The sequence below is a fragment of the Dromaius novaehollandiae genome, chromosome 1, assembly GCF_036370855.1.
Source record: "Dromaius novaehollandiae isolate bDroNov1 chromosome 1, bDroNov1.hap1, whole genome shotgun sequence".
Classification (NCBI taxonomy): Eukaryota; Metazoa; Chordata; class Aves; order Casuariiformes; family Dromaiidae; genus Dromaius; species Dromaius novaehollandiae.
The window spans coordinates 106385651-106404401 of NC_088098.1; the positions used below are offsets into that span (position 1 = coordinate 106385651).

Genomic DNA, 18751 nt, shown 5'->3' on the forward strand with positions numbered 1-18751 from the left:
TATTTATTATTTATTGATGAGCAAAAAGTGATGTTCTGGATGGATGAGGGACCTTTGTATGTCATTCCTCTTTCCCTGCCCTCAAGTAAAATGCTTGAAGTTCACTTTTCCTCTTTTATACTTTGATGGGGAGGAGGGGTTTCCTTAAAGTACAAGAAGCCATGCAGTGAGCTGTGCTTTGTCATGAACAGCTTCTTTAGTCTTAATATTTGAAACATTGAATATTTTGCATATATTTATAGTCAAAGCTTAAGGCCTAAAAGATCTAATGATCATGTTTATTCTAGGTTACTCAGTTTAAAAAAGAACTGATTTTTTTGATATATAAAGGTCCCAAACAGAATTGGGAAAGAACCAGAACTGACATTTTATTGAAAAATTTGTTATATTCTTCCATTTGATTGACATGCATGCTAATTTCCATACTGATAAAAGAGCAGCTCTAGTCTGAAAGAGAAGAGAGTCTAAAAATCTGTGGGATAGACTTTGATTGCTTATACATATCAAAGTTTTCTGAAAATAAATGACACCAAACATAATCTATTGAATAGTATACAGAAATACTTGCTTACCGAAACAAATCTCTTGTATAAACTTCTCTCGTGTACGGTACCCGTACTAAATCCCTCCTCTGCTGTAGTGGGAAGAACTGTTAAATCTTCAGGTACTTAAACATCAAATACAAAGAAATGCTAGATTTACTTTGGAATTGAGAGAAACTAATTCTCTGCCATGAAAGAGATTAAGAAATAATTGCTTTATCAGTTTAGTCTGTCTGCATCTAGTGTGGAAGCCAAGACCTAGAGAAATTTGTCTCACAAGGTTTGCAAGATTATTCAGTTGTCTAGGAAGATGACTGTGAATACTTACTATAACAGAAGGTGGCAAAGATCTATTTCCACACAAAACTAAATCAAAGGACTATATCAGTTGTGTAATTTAAATACTCTTAGACCTGCATCTTTGGTGATATTCATATAGATAGAGAGCAGCTCCAAGAAAAGTTGTAGTAAAACTGTTGAAAGGACAACCTGGATCCTGTGTCTCAGCAGTCTAGCGCAGTAGTGCAATTTAAGAAGATAAAAGCGTGTTTTGTTTCATGGGCTTCCAGGCAAAATACTTCGTAAGCAGTAGAATATTTCTTGAATCTGTATTTCTGTAACTGTTGTACAAACTACTTATAATCTATCCTTAAAAATTCACAAGACCTTTAAAGTCTTTATCCTGTTAAAGTTGTCAAGAGAGGAAAATCTCAATTTCAGTAAAATAAGAACTTTTGGGGAAAATAACTGGGTCAGTAAAAGAATGTTTTCTACTTTACTTTTTTAATTAAGAAATATATATTCCTGTTCCCGAATCAGAAAGGGTTTATTAAAAAGCTTCCACTTTCATAATTTTGAAATCTTCTTTTCTCTCCCCTTCTCCTGCCCCAGTCTGGAACTGGACTTTTTTTTTCCCCCCTTCCCTAAAATATGGTGGTTTGGAGAATCTTCCCCTTCTCTATCCCCCTCCCTCTCTCCGCTAAAAAACCAACCCTGACTGGGGATGGTATTTACTTTAGCAATACACTTTTAAAATAAACTTCTCTATCTTTTGTCATGATTCCTATTAAAATGAGACTTTATATCTCTGGAAGGGGAATATCTTGCCTTTCCCCCCACTCCCCTGAATTATATCTAAAATACTAATCAGACAAAAATTTTTAAAAGAATTGAAAACTATTACCTAGCAAAGACAAGTTTGTTTTTTCTTTTTTTTTTTTCAACAGTACCTAATTAAAATGTGTTAACTAGTGCTGCCTTTTCTAGGCTTGTTGAGATCTAAAAGTGTTATTTTAATATATTTTTTTTAAGGTTCTGTATTCCACTTCTCTCACTAGGATTTGTTAGATCTTTACACTTAATTCAAGTTTAAGGGACAATAGGTATCCTGTTACACTTCTGTGTCCAAGATGAACTTCAGCAATAAACCTGAGCACTTGGGCAAAATTTAAAGTTCCTCAGTTTACAAGAAGAATTTGTCATGGGAATCAGAGATTGGTTTCCATCCTGCTTTCAATTACAAAGTCCTGCTTCCTTGGCTGAAGCAATATAATTGACAAGAGGTGATGGTCGTTACTGGGTTCTTTGGGCCAGCAGTCAGCCCCAGACTCCGTCTTGAGGTCATGTTCCCAATACTTTTTAGGCTATGTCTTGTGTTTCCATGCTTTACTGCCTCTTCTGTGCTGGTGTGTTATTTTGTGACCAAAGTGGGAATCCTTTGGTCCATCCATGTACAGGTTTGATTTGGTTGTATTTGTTGGTGGTATGTTTTCCTTCTGTTTTGGGAGTAAAGGCTATAAATGTTGTAAAGGAACTGCAGTTTTCTCTTAACTAAGTCATAAGATGGGAGAAATCTGTTATTTCCTTTAGCCTTTTCTGTCCTCTTCAGTTTTATGAAGCTTTGCCCAAGACATCTCAAGTGATGCTCCTGCCAAAGGTGCTTTGAAACACTATAGGCAGGGTTCAGAGCATAAGTGCTTTGTCCCACAGAATATACATCAGTGCAACAGATGTACTGGTCCCCTGCTCTGTGACTAAATTTTCCCTCCAACTTGGTCTTGCTGCTCATGAAGTAGTGCTTGAACTCTTGCAAATTGTAGTTCAGTGTCTTACACTTGTTTCTGTTTCCCTTAAAATGAGTTATGAACTCTTATGGTTCACAAACTGCTTTTAGCCTGCTGTCAATGCAGCAGAAGTAGAGTCTGGAGAGCGATGCAGGTGTCTAAACGCATGTTTAGTCCTCTTTTAGATATCCAGTCCTCCAGCTGCCTCTCAGAACAGTGTGGGTTACCTGTAGGTTTTGTTCCATGTCCTGTGTTCCAGCCTCATGCGAATACCTTGGATACTCCTTTGCGTCTGAAATGGCAAAGTGCACCTGTGTTTGGACACTGAGACAATGGCCTCTTCTGCCACCCAGTGTTTAAATCCTGTATAGACCTCAGGCTGTATCGTACAAGAAGAAAAGGTCCATTGGTGTTGACATTAAGAGAGATTAACTTACTTCACTTAAGAATTTAACTCCCTTAAGTCACGTTGATCCTTTCCTGCAGCCTCTGTTAAGGTCATTATTTTTTCCTTAAACAGCTGTTCTTTATCTGAAGCTTTTTCCTTTGTTCAGGTAACCAACTTTCCCACTCTTTCTGGTCACCAGCTTTTTCACTCTATCTTTGCATGAAGGCTTCCACTGACCTAATAGTAGATCGACTGAACTGGGGAATGTTCCTTTAGAAATTAGTGTTTGGTTAGGACTCAGGTATCCGTCTGGGCTCAAAACTCTCATATCTTAGCTGTTCAGAGAAATTTTAAGGGCTAAATAGCCTACAATTGAATATTGAGCTCTTCTAAATACCAAATTTTTGTGGAACTGAATTTCTGTAGCCTAATGTGGGAGCATCACCACTATTTGTAACAGTCAGTTTCCAGGAAGAAAAGGATAGACTACCAACTCACTCTTTCATATTTAGCATTTTGAGTTGATGTAAGTAGATGCCTTGTGGGGTGCCATATTAAAGACTACAGTCCTTGCCTCATGGACTTAATGGTAGCTGGCATATCAGAACGACTTAAAGTGCAGGTAACATGGCATGTGTGGGTTCTTACTGTACATCTCTGGGTGACTCTATTTAGGCATGTTTTATCATGTGCAAAGATACTCTAAGCAGGATGATATCCTCAACTCCAAACAGTTACTGATCAACACACACACAAAAGACGGGTAGGATTTAAAAGCTACTAGTCTGCTCGCTACTTTCAGTAATACAGCTGAAGAGTCTTTGCTGGCCAGGTGGGCATCAGTTAGGTAGGAAAAGATAGGCTTCCACTACTCACTGTAACAGCTCTTTGATGGTGCTGAGTTGTCATCATCTTACTTTTTCTCTACAGTTTTGTATCTTTCCAGGTTTTTTTCTTGAATCCTTGTTCTACTAACAATCCTTACCTCAGCAAACCTGTCCTTCTCTGCAGCTTTACTTTTTTTTTTTTTTTTTTTTTTTTTTTTTTTAAACCTTGCATAGCTCTAATTTAAAGACTTTCTTGCAGCTTTTTCCCAGCTAAGCAATTTCCTTTGAGTTTTGAGCCATACAGGCTTTGGGACACAGAAGTGATCCCTTTCTGGGAGACTGGAGAGGAGAGATTACAGGGGAAGTTAAAGAATTAGTGTATCATATACAAAAGAGTTGATTATCCCAAGTGTGGGTTTATTCTGTGTACTAACGTGTTCTCTTCTGCAACATTTGAGAATTTACAGCCAGATACAGTTAATATTCTTCCAGCTGCATTTATGCAGTAGCAATGACTTCCAGTGGCAGGTCAGGTTTATCACAGATGTGTATTCTTTGGGGAGATATCTTGGCCATAATTCCAGATAGATTAAAGGTAATAAAGAAATAGCTGTCAACAAGCTAGATTCTTGGTCAATTGATAAATGTTTTTGTTACATTGATTCTAGGGTAATTACAGTAGGAACAGAGGTAAAAGTTATTTTTCATGACATAAAATACTAAAGTTATGTTGATTTCAGTCTCTTTCCCACCAGTCTTTCTTCACTAAATTATTTTAGGAAAGTTCTACACTTAGAGACCCCCATAATATGCATTAGTATCGGATTTAGAGTTGGCTGGCAAAGATTGTTTTTTAACAACTAGAAGTTTAAAGAAAATGCTGCTCATGATGTAGTAGTGAGTTTTTTTTTTTTTCCAAAGCTAATATATGTAATTTATTTTGATTACAGATTGACTGTTAAGATGGTGCTTCCACATGTCCATATCATTGTCTTTCTAATAGACCAGACTTTGCAAAGGTGACTGTAGAGGCACCAAAGTGCTTTAAAAAGCTGAAATCCTAAAGCTTAGGTTTAAGCTCTTTCATGCCTGTGAAAATCCTTTCTTTTTTTTTTTTCCTCCTCCTTTCATTTTAGTAATCATTGTGAATGTTAGCAAGTAAGCACTTTCAAGTACTTGTTTGGGAATAGAGGAGTTAATGTCATGTTACTTTCAGTTTTGAAATGGATGTCATGCTTTCTTGAGGAATGGCCTCTGATAGATCGGCATAAAGACTAAGTTCCTGTCCATGGAAGTTGATGGAAACTAAAGATGGAGGTCAAAATATCAAACCAAGCTGGCCAGCCTACTGCATCAAGAGGTAGCCATCTCTGTCTGACCAAGGTGCTGCCAGCTGTAGCTGCTGACAGAGATGCAGTTTTAGATGGGACAGCCTTCTTGATTCTGTCATAAAATGCAGGGAGGCACTCAACTTTACGTGAATGTTCTCTTTAAGGTTATTTAGATGTCAAAATTACTTTGTCTTTGAAACCAATATGCAGTTGAAATAACTCTTGGAGATAATTAGAGTTCAAGCTCATAAAAATATCAGAGAATTTGTAATAAAGATATAGAAAGTACTCACTGGTTCTACTGCAACTATAATAGTAATGGATGAACTGAGGGTAGATGGATTAAGCTCAGATGTTCAAAAACAAGTACTTAAAGTTGACACTTAAGGAAATAAATGCCATAGGTTTTTACATTGCTAAGCACGAAGCTGGTCTTACAGACAGCAAGAAATCTGAAAATAGATAAGAATCAAGGAAATCCTTTTTTTATTATTATTTATTAAAGAAGAAAGCGGTGTCCGAATCATTAGAGAATGTTTGGGAAAGGCAAGAAGCTGAGTAGTGGTAGTACAAATAGTTGGCAAGAAAGGCTCAGAAAATGCTGGTCACCCAGTGGAGGTTGCTTTTTTTTGTTTTGAAATTTACTTCTTGGCATTAGATTCCTAGAAGCTTTCTATCATCGCAGGATTAGTGAATCTGAGTAATCAGAAATCATGAACCAAACTGTGGAGAGAAACAAGTTCCCAAAGAGTTCAACTGCTTTTTCTCCCTCTGCTTTCTGGTTTGTAGCTTCAGTGTTTGTTACTTAAGAGTTTTAGGCTTTTTATCACTATCCTGAAGGGGAAGAGTCTTTATTTCATTTTCTATGAATATTAAACTGAAACCTATGAAGTAGTTGAGGGCTCCTGACCATTTTTGGGGTTGATGCTCCACCTGAAAGATTGCTTAGTAAATGTAAGAACTGTAAAAATTATGGAAAGCAGGGGGATATGGAAACTGTTTTCCAGTGTCACATTTTAAATCTATTTTTAGTTGATTAGTCAGAATGCAACCGAATGTGCAGTTTGGCAGAGTATCTTTCTCATACGTATTTGGTGGAACATATGAATTTGGCTTTAGAAGATATTAGATATGTTAAGCTTTGGTTGAGATTGTGAAAGATTTTAACATTGGTGCTTAACTTTTTTAAACCAGGAAAGTACGCAAAACCACAGTATTGCTGTTAGTCACAGCAAAACTCATTGTACCTAGTTTTGCAGAAACTGCTCAAATAATAATCTTGCTACGTATTATGTAGTACACAATTACTGCAACAATCTATTTAAATGCTCTTACTGTTCATATATTACTGTTCAGGAAATAAATTGTATAGCTGAAACAATAGTATCTAGGAAGAAATAGAAATAAAAATCTGAGTGTTTTTGATTATAAACCTGTTTTTTTCAATTCTCTTACATGAAAAAGTATGTATGAAGCATACTAAACAGCAGTAAAACGTGCAGGTTTTCAACTCTGTGGATACAATATGAGATGAGTTAATATTTTAATTACAGTCCTGAAGAACTGTATTTTAACAAGTGCAACAAAATGGAGAAATACTGCACTACGGTTACATAGGATTGCACTGTTAACTCTGTACTTCATATTTCCTATGCTGTTTTGTGCAAGTGCAACAGCTTTGTGTTTTGTGTTTACTGAAAGATAATAGGGATTGATGCATGTGTAAATCAGTTTTACCAGATGGCTGTGTTTACCTGTACAATCATTTACTGAATTTGATTCTAGGAATGATATAAGACAAACTCTAGGGTCTCTGAGCCTTCCACTAGAATTCCCCCCCACATACCCCCCTTTTTTCATGATAAAGGCAATGATTCACTGTACAAACTTTTCTGCCTTTTGTGCTGAAGTTTCTGTAATGTAACTGAGGAACTCTGTCCCATAGTGCTGAAAAGAGGATTTTGGAATATATGCAGGGCAATTGCTTATGTTGAGGATAGCAAGCTGGAAATGTGTGAGGAAGAAATCTAAGATGTGTATTAGCTGATGTTGTTATAAAGAGTGAACTTACCTTGAATTTTCAGAGGGGATCGGTAAATTACTGTCCAGGACATAGAGTCAATATTTCAGAAGACACCTGTAATGTCTTTACTGGTTCATGACTGATAACCGATCCATTAACGCTTCTGGCTGTCTTAAAATGTTGTTCTCTATTTACTGATCTGGTGTTGCTGCTGACAGTCTAGTGGTGAGGAAGAGAAGGGTAGACTTTTAGTCAATAAAGTACAGATGGACAGCAGAGACTTCAGGGGTTCAGCATGTCATTCTCTGCAAGACTAAAGTATGTATATATGGAGATATATACATTCAGATAGTATCTTCTTGCCAAATACAATTTCTAGGATGATAAATCCAAGAGTTGCCCCCTTTTCAAATTTCTGTATATTATAGTAATTAATTATTCCTTATGAGATTGGGTTTGCTATGTTCAAAGCTGGGGAAGTAGGTGGCACAATTAATTGCTTGAAGTTTAATGTTTTGGTTTTGGCTTTTCAGGCTAATTATCTTTTTTTTTTTTTTTTTAAGGTGCATCTTTTAATAGCACATGGACACTGGGACACTGAAGGGTCAATTAATAAGGTTTCAGTAGTGTTATCCTGGAACATCTTTACTTAATTATTTCTGTTACCACAGTTTCCATTGTTCAGTGGAAACTATTGTTCACTACATCTGTAAATAGAAAAGACTTCTCAATTATTGATCCACTTAATTTTTGGAAAACTGGATACTTAATGATGTGTTTAGTCCTGGGACTTTCTCAAAGTTGAAGACAGAAGTCTGCACTTATTGCATCAACTTCTTTTATGCTTTTCTTGGGAGTTTCCAAAATGTTCTGTTTTATGAGGTACAAGAGTAGTAATAGGAAATCTTAAATTCCTCCCCCCCCCCCAATGCCTTAGAGTGAACAGTTTTATTTCTTCATTTTTTAAATGTCTTGCTGTTCATCAGTCCTCTTTTTTCCTAGCTCTGGTGCTGTTTTCTGGGGAAGGTTCAGGATAATGGTCAATTTAAGAGCAGTTAGGCTTAATTAAAAGTGCACCTAGTGTTGAACAGTAAACTACTTAGAAATGTTTGAGATCTCAGTTCAGTTATAGAAGCTGTGGATCACATTAAGTTGTAGGTGTTTAATTTAGAGTGCAAAACTTGAATGGTATATTTCAAAAATGCTCTGGAGTGCTGATGTAATTGCATGCTGCATAACAACAAATTTTGCTTGTTAATTTGCGGGGTTGATTATGTGAATAAATTTAATACTAAGAAAAGTACTTTGGGAGGAAAATAATTTTTAAATGTTTATAAAAAGTTCTCAAAGCTGCCTTTTAGTGTATATTTTACTCATGTAAAACATGTGGTTCAGGTGCTAATATTATCCAAATTATAGTTGAAATCTACTTGTTTATTATCGGCACTTCTGAAGGCTTTTTATTTTTGAGATATTCCTTATTTTAAAATGTATGTGTGTTCTGGAGGCTCTGTTAAAACTACAGGTAATTATCTTCAGTACTTATATTTTCTTTTTCCTATTTACTTAGGGAAGCCCTCTGAGGGGAAAAAAGCAGTAGGAATGTTAAATTTCATTATAATAAGTGCATGCCTGCCTTGCCTCTAAGGCTATTTTTATATTCGCATTTCTTAGGACATAACCTTTACTGAGTAATACTTGAGTTATTACTTCAATTTTTAAGGCAAATAACTGAATGTGTTTTTGATATTCTTTAGTTTATTCCACCAGGTATAGCTAGGGCTAAGCTGAGAAATTAGTGTGGAACACTTTGTTGCTTACTAGATGCAATAAACCTATATATAGTCATATTTCCTTTTAGAGGAGTTTTTTTTTTTTTTTTCTTCCTTTCTTTTGTGCAAATGACATTTTGGTAAAGTTAGGTGGCTATATTCATAAACATGTGTAATTCATTAGCAAAAGAAAACAGATAACTAATGGAGAATTTGACCTGCTAGATTAAACCCATGGATCTTTCCAAAACATCGATTAAATGCTAAGCATCTGAAAACTGAGAAGTGCAGAGAAAAGAAAATGATCTCCTGACCCATGCCTCAGGATCTTGCACTTGCCTTTTGCTGGGATGAACTGAGATCTGGCGGTTGCCTAACAGAATTTGCCTTTTGTGTGTAAATCTCGTTTAAACAGTTTTCAGATAACTATAACTCAGTCTTTCCAGCTGTTGCATGTTTCTGTGTGTAGGTTAGGTGCAGCTGGATTGATCTGGAATGAGATGCACAGACAACTGGTATTCCCGTATTTAGAGTGGAGTTCTCACAGTGCATTTTTGGTCTTTCTCTCCGTTGCCTTTACTAGAGCTTTAGAGAAATCGACTGCTAAGGACACACAGCAGTGTGGCCCCTCAGTCAATAATGGTGACTTTGGGAGAACCTGTAAAATGGAGAAATGATTAACTTCTATTATCTTTAATTTTCTCTAGACAAAATGTTGTACTGTTTGTCCTTATTCACCTAATGCATGTTTCTCTATATCAGAGCTAACGTAAGTGTTAAGGAAATTAGGCTTGTCGGCCACCATAACAGGGCCCGACCCTAGGTTCCCGCAGAAAATTTCAGAGCCAAATCAAAACAAATTAAATAATTAATTTTTAATGATGCGCGTGCAGTAATTACAGCTTGAGCTGGGTGCCTCCGAAGAGGGACCCTAACATAAACAAATCCTGGGCAATTATAGTTTTTTCAACTTACATTTCCCACCCCTCACGTGGTAGTTAGACCAATAGTAATTTTTTGGTCTGGGGTCTCCTGCTTCTCATTGGGTCTCATCGTCATTCTGAGGTAAGCTGTTTTTCTCCTTATTTTTGTTTTTTGCGGTCTCTGATGACGGTTGTACCTCTGTTTTTGTTGGGTCTTACTGTTGTGCCTTAAGGTCCTGAGGAGGAGGTGATTCTAAATCATAACAATTAACACTGCCCCAGCAGTGAGCTAAGGCTTTGTCCCTCAAGGTCCTAATGCCCTACACTGGTCTTATTTCAAAGCCTTGACACCCTCCCTTTCAGAGTGTGAGATGCAGGAATGCAGACTGCTTGTAACTTCCTTATCTTCCTAGCTTGAACCAGCTCTGAGGCCCTTTTCTTACTGGACTAAGTAAAAGTTCATTATTTTATCTAAGTGCAGCCTAAGGCTTCAGCAAATTTAGCTACTCATGCTAAGCAAGTTTTATATAAGTTGTGCTAAGTGGCTACCTCTAGACAGTTTCAGTTCGCTATTCTTTAAAAGTCAGGCTTCAAAATCTCCATCCACACTTCTATGCCCTTACTAATATAAATAGCTATTCAAAATAAGACTGAATGAAAGGAGCAAAGAATCCGTAACAACCTCCTGAGTCAGGCTCTTCTTGGGACAGTCATCTACACGGCAGCAGTAGTGTAGACCTCAGTAAAGAGCACACCACGTTTCCAGAATGTTGCAATTTTGAATGATAGAGGATAGAGGGCACTCATATTGAAATGACAGCACCAATACAAGGTGACATTTGAAAAGTGTTTTCTTTTGAAGATTTATGATGGGTTTTAGAGAATATAAGATTAGATGCTGTTATATATGCTGTCAGCACTTTTAAAGTAATAATATGGAGTGGATCTATACCATAGTTGGCTTTTTCTTTTACAGCATAATTTTCTTTTTTTCAAAAAGCTACTTTGGAATTGGAATCTGTTTAAAAATGATTATTACCAGAATCATTTAGTGTGTTTTAAGAAACATTGGAGTATGGATTAGTCTTTTTAAGGTTTAAAAGAAATCTAGTTCTTGGAACTTTAATGTTCTTTTTATATATTTCAGACTCTTCCTAAATGCTACAGTAGTCGTCTACACATTCTTCATCCAGCACTATGCCACTGAAATTTTCTTTTCCTTCTTTCCTATTTTAAATTCTCAGAAATAGAATGAAGGAATAGAATGCCCCCTTAGCCTCTTCCAGTATATTTCAAGATCCTCTTTCAGGATAAACGCTCACTCTCTCTGCTCACTCTCTGTGTTTCATATATGAAGGAAAAGGAGCATATCTTTCCAAAACCTTTAGGTCTGTCATTTGAATCAAAGAACTTTGGTCTAAATAACTTTAGCCTTTAAAAACACTAGATTGCACTAAAGAGCTTTTTCAGTTAGCTTCAGCTGCCTTTTTGTCAGCTAGGTCTGCAGTGCAAGTGTCTTCTGCTTTTCAGGGAGAGGGGGAAAAAGGCAGATACGTCTAGAAAATACTGGTAGTTTTTTTAAAGCCTGTTGCTAGTGCTTGCATTTGTCTTGAAACAAAGAAGGTTGCGTCTGCCTTCTCCTGTAAAAAGCTGCAATATTGTTTACCCTACTCTCAAGGCATTTGGAAGCTTTACTCTTCTGAGAATCAACTACATAATGGCAGCTACTCTAGTTAAGAGAGTTGCTTCCCAAGTGGTTCACCGGAAGTTCAGCTCCTACTGGTAAATTGGTATCAGTGACCATTACCAGCTTCAAGCAGCATTTTATGTTGAAGACAAAAGCAAAGTAAAAAATCTTGATGTTTTTGCATTGCTGTTCTGTGGGATTTGTACTTCCTGGTGGAAATTGCTATCTGGCTTAGTGATGCCAATCACTATACACCTGAAGGTTTTGTAGACAGTGATCTTAACAAGTGGTGGGTATTGTTAGCTCCAGTGCTGCTCTTACAGCTGGTAAACTTAATATTGGGAATGAGGCTCTGAAATACCTGAGCATAAACAGACTGAGAGGGACTGTTAACAGGTCACAACCATTTTGTATGTTGTTTCGTCATCTCATTGTGGCAAGATTATTTAGGAATGATGCATTCCTTCCTGTTGGCCTGTTGTGTTAAGTCTGTGATGGCTGGCTGGCTTTTTTTCATTGTTGTTCCATTAACAAAACATTCCTGAAGGCCACACTACTCTACTGACTGGGAGAATACAGAAAATTTGATTTTATTTTTAACAATCACAAGGTCATCATGAGACCCTATCCTAACTTCTCATCCAGTGTTTCTGACTTTCAGAATACTCACTGTGTTCCCTTCTGGCCTCAGGGGAGGTTTATGTAGTTCTGACCAGTTTAGCCTTTAATTCCTTGCTTGTTCTGGTACAGACCCATAACTTTTTCAAGATTTAATAGTAAGGTGATGATCTAGGACAGACACAAATGGGATAGTGTTTAGCAAGTCAAGTAGTCTAGGATTGCCTCAGTGTGATGCTGTCCTTGTACATCCAAAGGTTAAGATTTAGTATACTTTCAAACGCCTGCCTCTTAGTCCACTTGGCTTGTCTTTTGTGATTTCAAATATCTGAATTAAATATTTCAATAGTTATGTATTGATTCACTCATTCACTTATTTATAGTGCAGATCCTTCCAGATCTTGGCACAGAGCTTGGCTTTTCTGTTCATGTGTCCCTAACATAGGTCTCTTTCTGTTACTAACATCAGAGTGCTGCTTACTCATGTATGAACCTGAGCAGGTTTTAAGGTTTCTATTGCAATAGCATAGCAATATTGTGTGGTAGTTGTGGTTCTTCAAAATCTCTTATCCACCTTCAGTGACCTGTGTGCGTTCTTCTTCAGCTGGGTCCCAAGAGCTTGCAATGTCAATCAAGATTTCCTAAGCGAGGACTTTGCGTTAGCTGGAACAGAAGTTGGCCATGAAATCCGTAGTCTAAGCCATCTAATTAGTTTGAGACTTTTTTTTTTTTTTTTCTCTGTTGGGGGACTTTAAGTGAAGATAAACGCTGAAAGAGATGTAATATACAGTCACTTGTGTTATTTAATGTGCTGCTTTTTTTTTTTTTAATTTGGAATGTCATTTAAAAGAACGCTGCTTTGCAGAGCAAAGATGAAAGGTTACAAGTCTTTTGTTTGACGCTGTCAACATCCTTACTGTACCTTGGAAGATAAATTGTCTACTTCTAAAATTGTGAAGTCTATGCAGGTAGCAATGTAAGCATCATCTAATCAAGTGAAACAGAAGGGTCATGATATGGATCCATTTCTCTTTAAAACAAACAAGCAAAAACTCATAGGTAAAGTGATAACTAGCAGTTGATCACAGGCAGGAAGTGGGGAAGGAGAAGATGGTGGGGTAGTAATCAAGATACTTGATAACAGAGGGGGGAAAAAGCTTGTGGGAACAGATATAGTGCTAATATTTGTTTTAAATTCAGAGGCTTCAGGGGAAGAAAAGAGACTACTTTTACTACTGATATGGCTGATAGAGCTATAGATATAGCTCTTTTAAAAATCCGAGCATCCAGTTAAGGAAGTCCTTGAGCCAGTAGCAGTGGGAGGCTGAGAGAGAATTATAAACTGTCCCTGTGGCTTTCCCTATTCTTGAGAAGTCCCTTAAGCATTTCAAATTGGCCATTGCTGGAGGCAGAATACCAACCACAGGTAGTCACACCTAGTAGAGAATTTCTGTAGCTTTTGGTTTGAAGAAAGTGTAGCTAGAATACATGCAACACAGGTGACATCATTCCAACCTTTCATGTGAATAAAGATCTACTACTATTGAAAATATTAGTTTCATGCCTCGTCCTGTGGTAGGCAGGAATGAGTTGTTTCCAAATAATGCGTGCAACTTCTGTCTTGGCCCCCAACTCACCTTCGCAGTACAACAGCGAAAACTCTCATCAAAGGAAGTGTGACTGTATGGATTGTTCCTTTGGTTGGTGGCTTATCGTGGAGGTGGCTTATAGTGGAGATGTTAGCATGAATCTGATCATATTAATTTATTTTACTGATATCCAGAATACGGTGGTACTTGAAGAACAGTTCAAGAATATTGCAAAAATGATGTTCTGAAAGCTTTTACTGGCTAAATGCCTCCTGCAACTGGAAGTTGTACGGTAAAAGCTCTTTATACTACTATGTTTTCAGGATTTTTGTCAGTTACCTTGTGTTTATTTAAAAATAAGAAAAATTTGGTGTGTTCGGGAGAGCTTTAGTGTCCTGCAACTTCTCACTTCTGTGATAATGATATCTGTCCAATAAGAGTAATTAGTATTCTTTGTTTTACTGTAAGCTTTTTTCCTTAAAAACTATCTTGCGTGTCTGATTATTAATTCCGAAATGTGAGCACACTTAATGGTGCAGCAATGAAACAGCATGTTTGCTTTCTAGCTGTACTGAGCTCAGACAGGCAATGCGCTCCCACAGATCCCAAGTCTGGAAGAAGTAACACTTGACAATTGTGCCTCTGTGGTTGATACTGTGAAGAAAGTTTCTCCCTGCTTTATCTCTTTCTTCTTGGGATTGATACGGTGGAAGTGACATGTTGCTACTGACTCCTTCTGCTTACAGCTTATACTGTGCCCCAGGAGAATGGCTCTTTTTTCTGTTTGTTTATGGCACAGTTCATTTCAGAGACAGAAATGCTGCTTAGATTGTGCTTTGTGCCAGGCACCGGCTCTGTTTGGTCTGTGCACATCTGTATCATGTTCTGCTGAATGATGTAGAGATGTACATGTTCACATAGAACCGCATTGTATATAATTCTGAGTTTGGGTATCAAAAGTAGCATAGCCATGTTAGTGAGACTTGTGCCTTGGCTAAAAAGTCAGTACCTGGAGCGTTTTTGCCTCTAGGTCTCTTGTGGCTGCAGATAACTTGGGATCTTGGTGACAGTAGCAAGTAGAGGATAGCGAGCAATTGCTTCTCCATCCAAATGAAAGAGGTGGAAATACAGATGGTTTATTACTATACAGATGGTGTGTGTGTGTGTGTGTGTGTTTGTTTGTTTTTTTTTAACCTCTTCCAGACAGGATTAAAGTTGTTACCCTTTTGTATCACTCTAAACAAAGTGTCTAAATAACAGATAAAATGGTGTATGCTGATTAACAGAGAGGAAAACATTTCTCAGTATCAGATCTGAACGTTTTGCATATACTTAGTTCACAAAATATAACTTAATCAGATTTACTGCAAATTAATATTATTAGGCTGAGTGCCAATTTTTTTTATTATTATTTACAGCAATTCATTGGTGGAATATGGGCCAGTCAACTGTTGAATTTCCAAAAGGAGCTTAACATTTCAACAATTCAGTGCTATTGTGTGTTAAGTTAATTATACGCTAAGAATTGAAGACAAGTAAATCATCATAAATGTCTAGATTCTTATCTTGTCAGCAGTTCCACACATTTTCTGTAATGCATGATGATAAATACAGTTCTTGAACGTCAGTGTGAATATGATTCATATTGCACCTTCAAACTGTTTTAGTTGCACCCAATATTCTGCTTTTGTCCATCATGACAAAATTTAGCTGGTTTAAATTTATTACTAACTTCCAATCAAATATTTCGTATTTGTCATGGATTGGAATTTAAGATTCTTACAGCCAATCACTTATTTTTTTCTTTTTGTTAGTTCAGGAGGAAAAAAAGTAAATAATGGTGGTGACTTACAAGCAGTTTTATAAGTTTTCTGCTGACTTACTGTAGAAAAGTTGTTAAATTCCTTATCACCTTGTGAAACCAGGTCATCTAGCTAGATGTGCTCATTTCACTTTAAAAACAGATTTCTCAGTTGAAAATGTGTGAGCTGTTGGCCCCAAGGGGGGGACCCAAGACTTCTCTTTGACATTCTTTGTTTTGAATGATGTCCTTAGAGTGAATTCTGAATTATTTAAATTTCTTATAGTATAAATCATTTTGTTCCTTAATGATAATACAGCATATATTTTCCTCTTAGATCATGCATGCAAAGAAAGAACTCTTCCTCAATTTTATGGTATGCAAAACTGTGAGAGACTGTCAGGGTATAATTTAAGATATGACTTTTGCCCAAAAGAAATTACATTCTTAATGAATGCTGTCCTGTTTCCATATCTGGCTGTAAAATTATGAAAATCTACTTCTTTTAAAAATGTTTGAGTTATTGCTTGTATGGTGGGTATATTTCCATTGCAGTATGATTTTGGCCTCTGCTGGAATTCTGCAAGGTTACTTGCTCTCTGTTTTTAACACTGTTCCTCCTGCAAACAAATTTACTTGGATGAAATCCTGAGCCTCAACATGATTCGTGTGGTTTTCATGTTTCAAAAAAAGTTATTCTCGTTGTTGGCTCTTGTTTTGAAGCTGTGTTGTTACTACTTTAGAGGACAATATGGTTGCTAAGATTTGATATTATTCCTAGAAACTATCTTAAAATTCTGAATTTTTCCAAGTTTAGACTAAAATCAGTTAAAACATATTTATTTAATACACAGTTTTTCTTTCTCCTCCCCATTCAGGTGATTGGAAAACATCTGTCATTCCTACTCGTATTTTTGATCTCAACAATTGTCTAGCTAAACCTTTGCTTCAAATTCATACTGTTTGTTCTTATCTGTAGTCACTTGCCCATGCTGAAGCCATTACAATTTTATTTTCACACTGGTTCTCTATCTTTTTCCAAAGATCATTCTTGGGTGACAGCCCTTTTGGAAATAGTAATAATATTTACTACCGATCTTGGGACTTCTTTGTGTACTTCGCCAATGTACAAATCATCTCGCCATTTTACGAACTTTATAACCTTGAAGTTAAGCACTCTGTAATGAGGAAAAGTAATTTTTAAGTCTGGCTCGAGCTTGTGACAATTGATCTACTTTTTTCTTTTATATGTAATATATTTCTTACTGTTCATTCATTGCAAATCATCTCACCTCAGAAATAATAAATATATTGGAGAGATTCAGTGGACAGGCTACCTACGTATCCCTACTTTGGGTTATCTTGTCAGCTGGATGATTCAGAGAAAAATATCATGTAATGCATACCTAAAAAGGTATACAGAATTGAGACAATACGTTGATTGGCATTTCAACTTTGGAACTTTTGATTTGGTAATGTTTCTGTCTTTATACGCACAGGTATATGTGTGCGCAGTACATACAAAGGCAAGAAGAAATATTCTAATCCCAGTGAAGTAAATAGGAATTGACCATTTGGTGAGATAAGGATTTTACCAGCTATTGTACTTCATAGTGTTTTCCCATGCCTTCACTTAATACCCTTAGCTCCAGTTTTAAAGCACCTTTCATATGAGGAAGCTTCTGAAGGAAGGATGGTGGAGAGGCTTGTTTTGTCAAAGCTGAGTTTATTCCATGTGTTGTAGTTGCCTCGTGAGTGCACGGCCTCTGAAGGCTGTTGAACAGAGTGAAATGAAATGTTCAAAGAGTCTTTCTTGCTGGTTACTGCCAACAAGTGCACAGCTGAATTATATTGGTAATGTTGACTAATGTGCTCAGCATACCACCCCTTCTTATCCCTCAGAGGGGGCCTGTCCTGCATGCTTCTACCTAAAGTGCCTTTCTCTCTGACTGCAAAGTCGGTAGTGAGTGGGACTGTAGCTGTGCTATGTCAGGAAATTGATTTAAGGCAAGTCCTGAAATTGGTAAGGGTTGAAGACATATGGGCGAGGAAAAAAAAGTTTCAAAACACTGTGCAAAGTTGCTTCAGGCAGGGGAGCTGTTTGGAGCCTTCCCTTGCAGAGAAAGAGGTGCACCTGGAGCAGCCTGTGCTGAGGACGTAGTGCAAGGGTCGAATGGTAGGAGCAAGATACGAAGCTCCCAAGATGTGTCCTGAGTGCGGAGAGGATTTGGAGTTCAAGAAATCTGTTTTATATCTGTTTATCTCTTTGATATGAGTTTTGTTCACAAATGCCTCCACATGCTTATTTGCTTTGGAAACCCTTTTATATTTGTGATTTCATGCCTGCTGTTTATTTTGTATATTATACCCCATTCCCATTGTTCTTGATCACAAAAAAATACCTCTTCAACTTTCATTAGTTGGTTAGCTCTTTAAATGAGTTCTGTAATACAGTGGGTGATGTGGTGCTAGGTATCTACTGGTGACGTAAGATTTTTAAATAAAGAAATAAAAGCTTTTATTAGGCCTAGAAATTGCTCTAAATACATGAAATACTAGTGATTAACCTTTGCCTATTATTATTTTCATTTTATTTCTGTAAGATCTTTTCCCACAGAATATAATCATGTTTAGAGAGGCAAATATAATGTCACAAATATAGATACTAAAACATATTATCTGTGTTAGAACATTAGCATGGATGTCTATATAGATAACTGATGACTTTTTTTCCAAAATACATCTTCCATCTTGAAATTAAATTCAGTAAAGGATAGAGATTCAAGGAAGACTTAAAGTTTTTAGGAAAATGCCGGAGGAAAGTGGTGGGGGGGAAGACAATCATTAAAATGGTAAAACGTCTAGTATAACTAGTGTGTATGCAAGTGGGGAACATACTGTATAAGGAAATCTACTTGATTCCAGGGTTTCTAAAGCTTACAAAATGTTCATGTTATTTCAGCTGGGAAGTTCTGAGGTTCCTTCTGTCTAATTTGAGAATGTGGTTAGAAGACTATGGTTTTGATGGCTTCCGATTTGATGGTGTTACATCTATGTTGTACCATAATCATGGGATTGGTAAGTAATTCAAGCAAGTTAATTTAAGCAATCCTGTTGGAGCTCTATTGCTGTAGAAGTGGTAATATAAAAATTAACTGAATGCTCCAAGAAATTGCCAGATTTGCTA

At 36.8% G+C, this 18751-nt stretch overlaps 1 protein-coding gene across 4 annotated transcripts in view; it reads left to right on the top strand.

Annotated features, from left to right (window-relative positions):
• GBE1 (1,4-alpha-glucan branching enzyme 1) overlaps positions 1 to 18751 on the top strand; it is a 160445-nt gene that overhangs the window by 72652 nt on the left and 69042 nt on the right. For all 4 annotated transcript variants that reach the window (XM_064523189.1, XM_064523195.1, XM_064523202.1 and 1 more), the window contains one exon: positions 18527 to 18642. In XM_064523189.1, the coding sequence (XP_064379259.1) occupies positions 18527 to 18642 (116 nt within the window). The remainder of the gene's footprint in view (positions 1 to 18526; positions 18643 to 18751) is intronic.